The following is a 12,859-nucleotide window of genomic DNA, read 5'->3' as shown; positions in this document are numbered from 1 at the left end:
CGAGAAAAGAATTATCTAATTAGTTGTGTGCACATCAGAATAGATTTAGCAGTTCTGGGGCCTCAGGTGCGCCCAAGTTTGGGCCAGTGCACCTCAGGGAGACCCTAGCAGAAAATACCCTGAAGCCCAAATCGAGTCTTCAATGAAGGGGTAGATAGTAGCCTCAGATTTCAGGCTCAGAAAATTACGCGCACTAGTGCAAGCACAAGAATGAGATGGGGTCCTTAGAATAATAACCCTAAGGCCTGAATCATTTTACGACCTTAGGATAAGTCAGTTAAGGTATTTTTAAATTGTCTATGCCGGACCAAATGATCGAACAAGTACGAACAGGTAATGCCAGAGCAATGTCGGTACGGCATTGCGCTGGGGAGCAGCTAACAATTTCATTAGTAGCATCTGTGTGCAGTTGTGAGTTAATTTGCACATTTCATTCATAGCCCAAGGATTTTTAAAAGTGAAAGTTGAAGGGTTTTTAAAGTTATTAAGTGTGCCAAGTGGCACACTTACCAATGCAAACTAACTCTCTCTCACTCTCACTCTCACCCTCTCTCTCTTCCTAGCGCCCCCTCTCCCTAATGGCTATTTAGGAGGCCCTACTCCCCCACTTTCAGTGTTGGCAGTGCTCCTACCCCCCTATTGTGAGTATGCCCTACGCATTGGAGCCCTCCATGGAAGCTTGAGAGCAGCCCCTTGTGACATATGTGGTGGCCTCGTGCTCCCATTGTCTAGAACAAGGGCTCTCATAGCCATAGCCAGCTTTTGGTGAGGTTTCATCGCGAGAAGTTGCAACAGGCACTCTCTTCGTAGAGTGTGGTGGCTGTAAATTCTCTGTTTTCAACCCTTAATCACCTCCTTTACGTTGAATTTCAGCAAAATACATATAGAATCTAGTTCTTCTCTACCTACACTACGCGTACACCAAGTTTCGTGCAATTCCATCACGGAAAAGGTCTCTTTTTCGGCTCTGGAAGGTGCTCAGGTAACATTTTTAGGTGATGTGCAGAAAATTACAGCAAGCATGTGTGCGTGCATTTTGCGTGTTTCTCCCTTGTTTTTGTTGCAGGAATAAGTATGCATAAAGAGACTCAGTTAGCGGAAGGTAGACTCTCATTTTCGAGAGCTTCCGTTGAGTTTTGTGGAAGATAGACTCTTGTTTTTGAGAGCTTCCCAAAATCTCATAGCAGAGGGAAGATCCTCTCAGTATTCAGAGAGTAGCGTTCGCACTCTCTCAGTCAGAAGCAGAAAGAAAGAATAGAGGACGGGCTATTGCCCCGTTCTTGTGCTTGTAAAGATTCTTCCTTAGTAATAAAGATATTCTCTTTATGGGGGGACCAAAAAATCTTCTGGTCCCCAATGAAGTGTCAAGCTTTTCCTCTCTCTCTCCAATTCTCTTGAGTATTTGAAGTACAATTAAAAGTCAGTTTACGCTTCCATATTTTTGTGACAGTGGTATCAGAGCAAGGTGATCTCTCTCTTCCTTAAGGGATTGACGACTCTTGTCAGACTGCAGAAATGGGAGGACGCGAGATAGAGTTCTCTCTCCTTCAACAGCAGGTGGAAGAGTTGCAAAAAGCTCTCTCCCATCCAGAAGTCCAAAAGATTCTCCATACTCTTGAGAAAGGGAAGGAGAAAATGCCAATGGGGTCGGGAGAAATCCCGTAGAACCCAAAGGCGCCGGAACCAAGGAAAGATCCTTTGATTGGAACCTCCCGCACGCACGAGAGGCACAGGAAACCTCCAGAACGTCATGTGCGGTTTAACCCAAAGGTTCAAGAGCAGGATCCCCCTGATTCCCCTCAGTTCTCTGTCATGAAGGATCTGGATGACATAGTTGCTCCGGAAGACATGTTCCTGGAAGATCCGTCGCAGCAAGAAGTGTATTCAAGGGAAAAGACTCCTGTCCATAAGGAGTCTAAGCATAGAAAGAAGGAGCATCATAAGAAGAAGCACCACAAGCAGAAAACATTCAAGTCGGGAGACAAAGATGTGAAATTCGACACCTACAATGGGCGGCGTGATAATGACAAAGCGTTGGCTTTCATCCGCCAATTCGAAGTTGCATTTGCTGAAGGGAATTTTAAAGAAAGATCCAAGCTTCGCCATGTCAGTTTGTACCTGAAAGGCACCGCCAGCAGTTGGTGGTTAACCCTTATCCTGGAAGATCGCAAACCCCAAGATTGGACTGCTTTCAAGAAGGAGTTCTACGCACAGTTCCTTCCTCCAGACTATGAGGAAGAGGTAAAGAAAGAATGGGATCGACTTTCACAGTCGGAGAACGAAACTGTTCCATGCTATGTGGATAGGTTTTGGGATGTTCTCTTGAAAGTCACTCCATTCAAGAAAATTGACGATTCGGAAAAGATGCGCAAGTTTGAAGCAGGATTGCATGAAACCTTGCAAAAGGCTATGAAGCTTTACCCTCGAGGTAACTTGCAGATACTTATGGAATCAGCCCGCATAGCTGATGGAATACATGACAAGGGTACTCCCAGGAAGATGGAGCAAAGCACTTACCATGCCAAGTGGCTCTCCATGAGCAGCCTACCTCTACTTCTTTTTCTCAAAAGAAGAAAAGAACCGCCTCCGAAGCAGAAGCAAAGCCAAATCAGCCCAAGAAAGGGAGATATCTCTCTCCTGCTGAGTTGCGAACTTACATTAGTGAAGGAAGATGCTTCAAGTGTGGACAAGTTGGTCATATGAAGGGTGACTGTCCTACCAAACCTCCACAACCACCCTCTTCCAATGCAGTCCCAGATGTACAGGGAAATACAACCAAGGATAGAAAAGAAAGAGCTCTTCTTAAAGCATGGGGTAGCATCAACAACCAACGGGCTCTTATTTTGTTTGACCCTGGCAGTACAGACAACTTCATCTCTACCAAGCTAGCTGATGACCTGAACTTACAGCCCAATCGTTTTGGAGTTTCTATTCAAGCACAATCTGCTTTCAAAGGGCAGAACTCAAACTCTACTCCAATCATAGGGAAGTTGAATCTAAAGGTCGACGACTACAAGGATCAAGAGTCTTTCTTACTAGCTTCACTTGAAGGATGCGATCTTATCTTGGGAATGCCTTGGCACTACAAGATGCATCCCATTCCGGACTATGTTCAGAAAACCTTATCCTTTGCTCATAAAGGAAAGGAGTATCTTGTACTTGCAGATGTAGGTGATTGGCGTATTCCTATCGCCAATCACATTGCCATCAATAAAGAAATGAAAAAGTGTGTTTCAACGTACTTGATTTTTGCAAGAGAGAGAGATGTGTCTGTTTCACAACTTTCTTCCTCTTTAGAGCATAAAAGACTTAAGTTATTAGAAAGTTATAAAGATTGCTTTGCAGATGAACTTCCAAATGAACTCCCACCTTCGCGACATGAGGATCATACAATTGATTTGATCCCAGGAAGTTCTCCTCCAAATCAGCCCCCTTATCGAGTTAGTCTAATGCAGCAAGAGGAAATTCTCAAGCAGGTTAACGAACTTTTGGAGAAGGGCTTAATAAGGCCTAGTACTTCTCCATATTGTTCACCTGTCTTGCTAGTACAGAAAAAGGATGGCACATTCCGCATGTGCATAGATTATAGATCTCTAAACAAGATCACAATCAAGAATCGATTTCCAATCCCTCGGATTGACGACATTCTTGACAAGTTACAAGGAGCAAGTGTTTTTAGTCGTATAGACTTGAAGAGCGGTTATCATCAAATCCGCATAGCTCCTCAGGATGTGCATAAGACTTCATTTAGAACAACCTTCGGATTGTATGAATTCTTAGTGATGCCTTTTGGACTCACTAATGCACCAGCCACATTCAACAGAATGATGGATAGAATCTTCCACTCATATAGAAGCTTCACTGGTGTTTTCTTTGATGACGTCTTAATCTTCTCAGAGACGGAAGACGAACACTATAAGCATCTCGCCTTAGTGTTTGAAGAATTACGCAAACACAAATTATTTGTGAATGCTAAGAAGAGTGAGTTCTTTCTAAAAGAAATCCACTATTTGGGCCATATAGTATCTCACAATCAGGTGAGAATGGACCCTGATAAGATTCAAGCAGTTGTAGAATGGCCTACGCCAACTACAGTACATGATGTACGAAGTTTCCTTGGCCTCTGTTCCTATTATCGGCGTTTCATTCGAGCTTTTGCCGCGATAGCAGGTCCCCTCCATGACCTGACAAAGAAGCGGATTCCATTCCATTGGGGGTCTGGACAAAAACAAGCTTTCGAAAAGCTTAAGTATCTACTCAGTCACGGACCTGTTCTCACCGTCCCTGATCTTCGCAAACCTTTCGAGGTATACTGCGATGCATCTGGAGATTGTGTAGGAGCAGTTTTGAACCAAGAGGGTCACACGATAGCCTATGAAAGTCGGCGCCTTAAAGATGCAGAGTTGCATGTCTCCATATACGAGAAAGAGCTAATGGCAATAATTCATGCTCTTTTCATTTGGAAACACTATCTATTAGGAGCTGATTTTATTATCAAGACAGATCATCAAAGTCTTCGCTACTTTCTCACACAGAGAAAGTTATCAGAAAAGCAGATGAGATGGGCCAACTTTCTTTCAATGTTCCATTTTCAGATTTTACATACTTTTGGAACGAAGAATGCAGTCGCAGATGCTCTCTCCAGGCGTCCAAAGATCAATGCACTAACAGCAATTTATCATGAGGAACTAGAATCTCTCAGCGAGATGTATCCTCAAGATCCAGACTTCACCACAATTTGGGCAGATCTTCAAGCTGGTCACTCAAAGCCACCTTATTCCATTAGGGATAATGCGCTCTATCGTCAACAAGCAATATGCATAGCTCAGCCCTTACGACAGAAGGTGATGGATGAAGCCCATAATTCCCCTTATGCCGGGCATCGGGGAATTGCTTCCACCACTAGTGCCCTCGAAAGGTATTTCTTTTGGCCAACACTCCGTGCGGACATTGAAAAACATGTACGAGAGTGTTTAGTCTGCCAAAAAGTAAAATATGACAGACATAAAGTTTATGGAAAGCTTCAGTCGCTCCCTGTGCCTAACACGCCATGGGAAAGTATTGCCATGGATTTTATTACGGATCTTCCTCAATCCAAGAATGGAAATGATGCAATCTGGACTATAGTAGACAGATTCAGTAAGCAAGAACATTTTCTTCCAGTAAAGAAGACGATCAAAGCTGATCACATGGCTAGAATATTTCTAGCTCAGATTTTTAAACACCATGGATTGCCAAAGACTATTGTCAGCGATAGAGATCCCCGCATGACTAGTCTATTTTGGCAGGCATTGTTTGAAAACTTGGGAACTAAGCTTGACTTTTCATCAGCTTATTATCCTCAAACAGATGGTCAAAGCGAAATCGCTAATGCCACTCTTTTAGATCTCCTCAAGTGCTATGTTTCGGAACGACAATCCGAATGGGAACAGTACTTACCAATCGTTGAGTTTGCGTATAATAATACCATACATTCCTCAACTGGTAAAGCTCCCTTCGAAATTATTTATGGGAAGCCACTCTTACTTACTCTTACTTCCTATTATGGTGACCAAAGAAAACATCTTCGCCGCAGATGAATTTGTGCGCAATATTGATATTGCCCATCAACAAGTAAAGCAAGCGATTCTTCGTACTCAAGAGCAACAGAAGAGAAAAGCAGACAAGCACAGAAGGAATCTCAATCTTGAAAAAGAACAATATGTCCTGCTTCGGTTTGAGAAAGCTAGATTGAAAAAGCGGGTCGGCAAAGGGAAACTTTCCCATAGATTTTACGGCCCTTTCAAAATTACAGATAAAGTCAATGACGTGACTTTCAGATTGGATTTGCCTTCTCACTGGCGCATCCATAATGCTTTTCATGTCAGTCTCCTCCGACCATATGTTGGACCTCCTCCAGTGGCACCAGTACAAGAAGATCCTCCAGAAGTCGAAGAGACTGAGGAAATCCTTCAACCTCAACAGATAATCCACCACTCGGAGAGACAACTCAAGTCGGGGAGTCTACATCGAAAGTATTTAGTCAAGTTCAAGAATTACACTCCTTTAGATGCAAAGTGGATGACTGAGTCCGATCTTAAGGACTACCCAGACATCTTGCACAGTTATGTTGACGCTCTACAGTTGAGGTCAACTGTTTAGAACCAAGAGGGATGTAACTAAGTCAGACTTTGTAAATAATTAATTTATTTACGAGAAAAGAACTATCTAATTAGTTGTGTGCACATCAGAATAGATTTAGCAGTTCTGGGGCCTTCGGTGCGCCCAAGTTTGGGCCAGTGCACCTCAGGGAGACCCTAGCAGAAAATACCATGAAGCCCAAATCGGGTCTTCAATGAAGGGGTAGATAGTAGCCTCAAATTTCAGGCTCAGAAAATTACGCGCGCTAGTGCAAGCACAAGAATGAGATGGGATCCTTAGAATAATAACCCTAAGGCCTGAATCATTTTACGGCCTTAGGATAAGTCAGTTAAGGTATTTTTAAATTGTCTATGCCGGACCAAATGACCGGACAAGTGCGAATAGGTGATGCCAGAGCAGTGTCGGTACAGCATTGCGCTGGGGAGCAGCTAACAATTTCATTAGTAGCATCTGTGTGTGCAGTTGTGAGTTAATTTGCACATTTCATTAATAGCCCAAGGATTTTTAAAAGTGAAAGTTGAAGGGTTTTTAAAGTTATTAAGTAAGTGTGCCAAGTGGCACACTTACCAATGCAAACTAACTCTCTCTTACTCTCACTCTCACCCTCTCTCTTCCTAGCGCCCCCTCTCCCTGATGGCTATTTAGGAGGCCCTACTCCTCCATTTTCAGTGTTGGCAGTGCTCCTACCCTCCCTATTGTGAGTATGCCCTACGCATTGGAGCCCTCCATGGAAGCTTGAGAGCAGCCCCTTGTGACATATGTGGTGGCCTCGGGCTCCCATTGTCTAGAACAAGGGCTCTCATAGCCATAGCCAGCTTTTGGTGAGGTTTCATCGCGAGAAGTTGCAACAGGCACTCTCTTCGTAAAGTGTGGTGGCTGTAAATTCTCTGTTTTCAGCCCTTAATCACCTCCTTTACGTTGAATTTCAGCAAAATACATATAGAATCTAGTTCTTCTCTACCTACACTACACGTACACCAAGTTTCGTGCAATTCCATCACGGAAAAGGTCTCTTTTTCGGCTCTGGAAGGTGCTCAGGTAACATTTTCAGGTTATGTGCAGAAAATTACAGCAAGCATGTGTGCATGCATTTTGCGTGTTTCTCCCTTGTGTTTTTTGCAGGAATAATTATGCATAAAGGGACTCAGTTAGCGGAAGATAGACTCTCATTTTCGAGAGCTTCCGTTGAGTTTTGTGGAAGATAGACTCTTGTTTTTGAGAGCTTCCCAAAATCTCATAGCAGAGGGAAGATCCTCTCAGTTTTCAGAGAGTAGCGTTCGCACTCTCTCAGTCAGAAGCAGAAAGAAAGAATAGAGGACGGGCTATTGCCCCGTTCTTGTGCTTGTAAAGATTCTCCCTTAGTAATAAAGATATTCTCTTTATGGGGGGGGACCAACCCATCTTCTGGTACCCAATGAAGTGTCAAGCTTTTCCTCTCTCTCTCCAATTCTCTTGAGTATTTGAAGTACAATTAAAAGTCGGTTTACGCTTCCGTATTTTTGTGACACCGCTTGGCAGAGTACTATCAACCTACCAACACCCCCAAAAACACAAACTGGTTGACTCTAACTCATTATAGACAATCTATGACAAACAAGTGGAGTGGCTCCTCTCTTGTGCAGCACACATTGCACTAGATTCAATTAGCTGATTTGGGGCTAAACCAAAAGCCTCAAGGTAAAGCTCTAGTATCTGAGGAGTATCTGTGAGTTCCTCCTCCATCCACTTCACATCAAGAGCAAGATATTCCCGAACCTACTCAAGTATAAAAATCTCCTCAATTTCTCCTACCTTTGGTTGCTCCTTTGGCTCCCTGATTCCTATGGCCCTTCAATTTTGAAAGGTCTCAATAAACTCATTGGAAATGCATTGCTAATCTTCCAAGTATCTGGTAACTTCAGTCTAAGGATACATCATTGATCTTTTCTGAAATCTAGAAGCACCCATAGTATCGCCTACTTAGTTTTGGAAAAAGCCTCTCCTAAACCCTTCTTCTTTCTAAGGAATGCCTTCTCAAACGTAAGAAGCACCTAATCATCTTCCTGCAAGAGCAAGATATTCTTAAACTTGCCCAAGTATTTCTGGACAAGCTTTCCCTTCACTTTCCTTTCCTTATATGATACATGCTCACGTATAAAATCTCCTTAATTTCTCCTACCTCTGGTTGCACCTCTGGCTCTTTGTCCTATGGCACTTCACTTTTGAAAGGTCTCAATAAACTCACATAAAATGCATTGTGAATCTTCCAAGTATCTGGTGACTTCAGACTGAAAAATACATCACTGTTCTAAAACTTGCAAACACCCATAGTATCGCATACTTAGCTTTGGGAAAAGCCTCTTCTTACCCTTTTTCTTTTTAAGGAGTGCCTTCTCAAACCTAAGAAGTACCTAATCATCTTCCTTTAATTATAGGTCGCATCGATGCATGTGTGCTGCCTTCTTATGCCGTTCTTGAGACTGAATATCTTATCCTTGGTGCACAATATCAGCGGAACCTTCTTGCTCCCCTCAACAATCTCAAATGATGCCTTCCCCATCGGAGTGTGAACAATGTTGTAAGCAAACTCGACCAACAACAAATACTTTTCCTGCTAAGGCTTATTTTAAGAGATGTAGCATTTCAACAAGACTAATACCATTGAGTTGGTAATCTCTAACAGCCCATCGATCACACAAGTAGCACTAGTGAGCAAAAAGGCAAAGAACTATGTTGGATCAAGCCTCTCAAAAAGGTTGTTGATTTGGCTCATGATTTCTTCCTAGTGAGATCAGCTCACTCTATAAGGTGGTCGGTTCGGACAATCGGCATGAGCTTGAAGGAAACTTTGAATCTTTGACTCTTAACTCTAAAAAACTTGAATCCTCAGATTCATCCATAGGTTTTACAAAGATCGAATCAGCAAAAAGACTCGATTTCATTAATTTGGAAATAACCGAAGCCAATACAAGAGGGACTAAATCGCCCTTTAACTTTACATCTATCCCCACATCTTTGCCTTAAGTAGTCTTTAATTGAAGCTTCCTAGCCTTTGACTCAAGTCACTAAACCATCCTTGTGATTTGAAGGCATCCCTGAAAGCACATCAAACCCCTCAAGTGGCATCATATGGAAGTCCTCATGCCCTACATAACCCTAACATGGCAAGCGGAGCTTGCCAATGAGAGGCGCTACAGCAACTTCATGCCGCTAGGGCAAGCATTGCATCCATTTGTGGTCCCATGTCCTCGGGCTTGACTGTAAGACGAGCCGCCATGATGAAGAGGCTGAAACACAAAACTCAGATTCCAAGATATTACCATCTCATACAATTGCTGATAATGTTGTCCAGGACACAGTCTGTGAACAAAAATGTCAATTGACTGGAAAGTTCCACCCGCCACGGACGCTCGAAAATGAAATTAATTCTCAACCCGTCAAATTTCAAACCTTCATCTGTTATCTGAAACACGCTTATTCCTTTACTTTCATCCCTTTCACAGCCCCTTCTAGAAGAGATCTAGTCCATTTTGAGGAAATTTGTAACCAGCTTGCTGGCCTTCAAGATCCCTACCTTCCATTCAGACTAACTTTACACGAAGGAACAAACAATCCAAATGATGATTCCTGCTTGATCATTGTGCTTGATATGATTGCATCTGGTATCATGTACCCTCTTGGTAGGGGAGCTCTAACCCTGTGGGCAGTTTCAAAAAACTAACAGAAGGATGTTTTCACAGGAAAAAAAAAAAAATATATATATATATATATATATATATACACACACACACACACACGCGATTGCATCCGATTCAACTTACAATAAATTATCGATACAAAAAGCAACCTCAGAGTCCTAACATGAAGGAAATGTTCAGTGCACACATACCAGAGTTATCCACGTCAAAAAGGTCGAATATTTCTCTAATTTCTTGTCGTTGTTCGTCTGTGGGCAGCACTTTTATTGATGCCGATTTGCCATTCAAACGGGCTGACACTGAGGTTGATGACGACATCTGCTCAGTAATTGGACAGGCATTAGACAAAAGCCAAGTGGGTGATGTGTGCCTCCATGCATGCTTCTTGTGAGGTGGGTGTGTGTGCGCGCGCGCATGCGTTCACATGTGTGTGTGTGTGTGTGTGTGTGTGTGTGTGTGTGTGTGAGAGAGAGAGAGAGAGAGAGAGAGTGAGTGAGTGTGATTACAGTTTGGCAATTTCTGACCATTACGCGTTCTTCAATGGTTCAAGTCTCTCTCTCTCTCTCTCTCACACACACACACACACTCACACACACTAAAGAGAGACCAGACAGGCGAAGTACCATGGCTGGAACCTGCACGAATAGTGCACTTCTTTGAGACAATTACAAAGTTCAAACTGCTGCAGATGGATGAGATGCATGAGACTAAATTTCATCATCTAAAAGTCAACCCCAAGCGGCTTCTCAGATCTTTGAAAATGTCATGACGGCGCGCCTAGTTAATTCAAACCCCAAAACCTCATTTGAAATATAGTTACGAGTCGGAGTGACGGACCGACGTCGTTACACAGTGTTAGGATTTGACGCCCTTCTTCCCTTCTTTGACTCTCGAGCCCTTGGAATGAAGGCCACTTTGAGACAACAATGGTGTTTTGAAGGGAGAAGGCAAAATATGCCCATCTTCGTGGAAGGATGCTAATCCCACTCTTCTGTCATTAGAAGGGCAACCCTTAGGACAGCCTTTTTCTTGGACTTGAACTGAGGTCAAGGCCCACCAAAGATAGGAGTGGAGACATTTGCATTCACATTCGCATTTTACATATTGACAGGAATTAAAAGTAGATGAGGGGGATCTGGGTGTGTGGTTAAGCCATTCATAATCTAGTAATTTTCTAAATTCTAATGGGAAATGGGCCGGCCATTGCTAAGTTCTAACTTAACCTAATGGGAATTGGGCGACTCAATGCTCACCCAAAATTTTGAACGAACCAAACTCGAGAGGGGTGGTGCGAGCACTACGGGTGTGACTCTTGCTCTCAGCCTCTCTATGTAGGTGCCTGTAGGGATTTGGAAAGATATCGAGTGTCGATGGTCACAAGGGGTCACAAGGAGTATCGAGTGTCGATGGTCACAAGGGGCTAACATCATGCCCACACACAGCAAAGGAACTGCAACAAAAGAGGGGAAAGAAATGTGGGATTTGTTGCGTCAACACATGAGAGAGTTGGAAGGTCTTGTGACAACACGAAGACTCATGCGCAGAGACTTGCGAGCAGCCTTCGGACTCTTCTCGGGCTCTCAGTCTGCCCCCTATTAAGCTTCAGTCTCGGACAGTGTAAAAATTGATTAGTTTCTCCAATAGAGTCTACCCGTTTCTTGTATGGAAAATGGATGCCTTGACGTTCAATTTGCATTTGTACAAATGAATATTGCTACGACTCTTTGTTGGCCTTTGTCATGAACAAGTATTTGGTAATGCTGAAAAATGCTTGTTCTTTAAGTTTTCTGTGTTGTGTAAGGGGACTTTTTTTACTCTTCAGCCATTGGAAGGGCAATGTTAAATTTTTCTCTTCTATCCAGAAGGGCATACTTCTTACATACCTGTCTTTTGACATTTTGAGTTGCCTGTCAAATCCTAACACTGGTTACGACTTACAAATGCATTGTTGCCATTTTTATTGGCCCGAGGCCTTATTAATAGTGCAAAGGGCAAAGGCCACGGAGATGACTTCCCTTTTTTGCTGGCTAAAAATACGAATAATTTTTTTTGGAGTGAGAAACTTTCTGATTGGTTTCTAAAGTTAGTGGGTCATTATTGCATTGATCGAGCTATAAAGCGATTGATCGTGGGGGTCTTGACACCCTTGGGACTATTTGACACCCCCCTTGTCACGTGGGATCAATCGAACGATCTCGATCGTCTGTTTATTCTTAGGAATAAAAAGATTTCGATCGATTCAACCTCCGCGACTTGAACCACCACCTACCATACCGGACACCAAGACTCTTCCATTAAACTATTGTGCGCTACTTGAAATGGAAGCGAGAACGTTCGGTCATATAACAAAAATGACAGGGTGAGGATCACACGGTGTTCACTCGAAGATCATTTTGGGATGCTCGAGGTCACACCATGATCACTTTGAAATAAGTGGGTTCACAAGGTGATCACATCTTGATTGGGATTCACACAGGGATCACTTGGCAGTCACTTGATGTTCACATCAGTTTACATGAAGTTTACGTGGAGTTCACTTTAATTGTGATCACATAGTGATCACTTGGGGATTCATTCGCCATCGGACGGTGCAAAACCAATCCAGCCACCCCCAATCAATAGCGACCGTAGATCCCACCTAACAGAGGGGGTGTCAATTAATCACGAGGGGTCTTGACATCACGATTCCTCATCACTAGTAATGTGGTAACTGTTCACTTTTGCTTATGGGATTCATTAAAGGCCCTTAAGTCGAAAGCGATGGACAGTTGGCTCTTTTAAAAAAAAAACTATGAGCGCCACTCTACGGAGGCGGCCTCCTTAGTTTTTAAGGTTAAAAATATTTAGTTCTGTGTTACAAGGGTGAGACACAATATATGTGTGTGCGTGCGTGCGTGCGTGCGTGCGTGTGTGCGTGTGTGTGTGTGTGTGTGAGTGAAATCTGTGTTGAGCTGTGGACGTCTTCCAGCCTGTGCGCCCCCCTATGTCAGAGGTGGTCTGCCTGCACGTTGTGGTCTTCTCCTCTGCCTACGCGAGTTGGA

General features: G+C 43.3%; 1 protein-coding gene across 3 annotated transcripts in view; it reads right to left on the bottom strand.

Moving 5' to 3' along the window:
• LOC147424525 (caltractin-like) overlaps positions 1-10,800 on the bottom strand; it is a 107,941-nt gene extending 97,141 nt beyond the window's left edge. The window contains exons 1-2 of one of the 3 annotated variants that reach the window (XM_086499726.1): positions 10,656-10,800; positions 10,010-10,136 (exon numbers count right to left, since the gene is read on the bottom strand). In XM_086499726.1, coding sequence (XP_086355852.1) covers positions 10,010-10,136 — 127 coding nt within the window. In that variant the 5' untranslated portion in view covers positions 10,656-10,800. Of the gene's footprint in view, positions 1-10,009; positions 10,137-10,324 lie in introns of all 3 variants that reach the window. The other 2 variants (XM_086499724.1, XM_086499725.1) reach the window with 2 other exon arrangements.
• Between the last annotated feature and the right edge of the window lie 2,059 nt (positions 10,801-12,859).

Source organism: Adiantum capillus-veneris, chromosome 25 (assembly GCF_014529385.1).
Source record: "Adiantum capillus-veneris isolate H3 chromosome 25, ASM1452938v2, whole genome shotgun sequence".
NCBI classification, from domain to species: domain Eukaryota; kingdom Viridiplantae; phylum Streptophyta; class Polypodiopsida; order Polypodiales; family Pteridaceae; genus Adiantum; species Adiantum capillus-veneris.
Note: the sequence above shows the minus strand (reverse complement) of the source record. Positions and strands in the feature narration are given on the sequence as shown.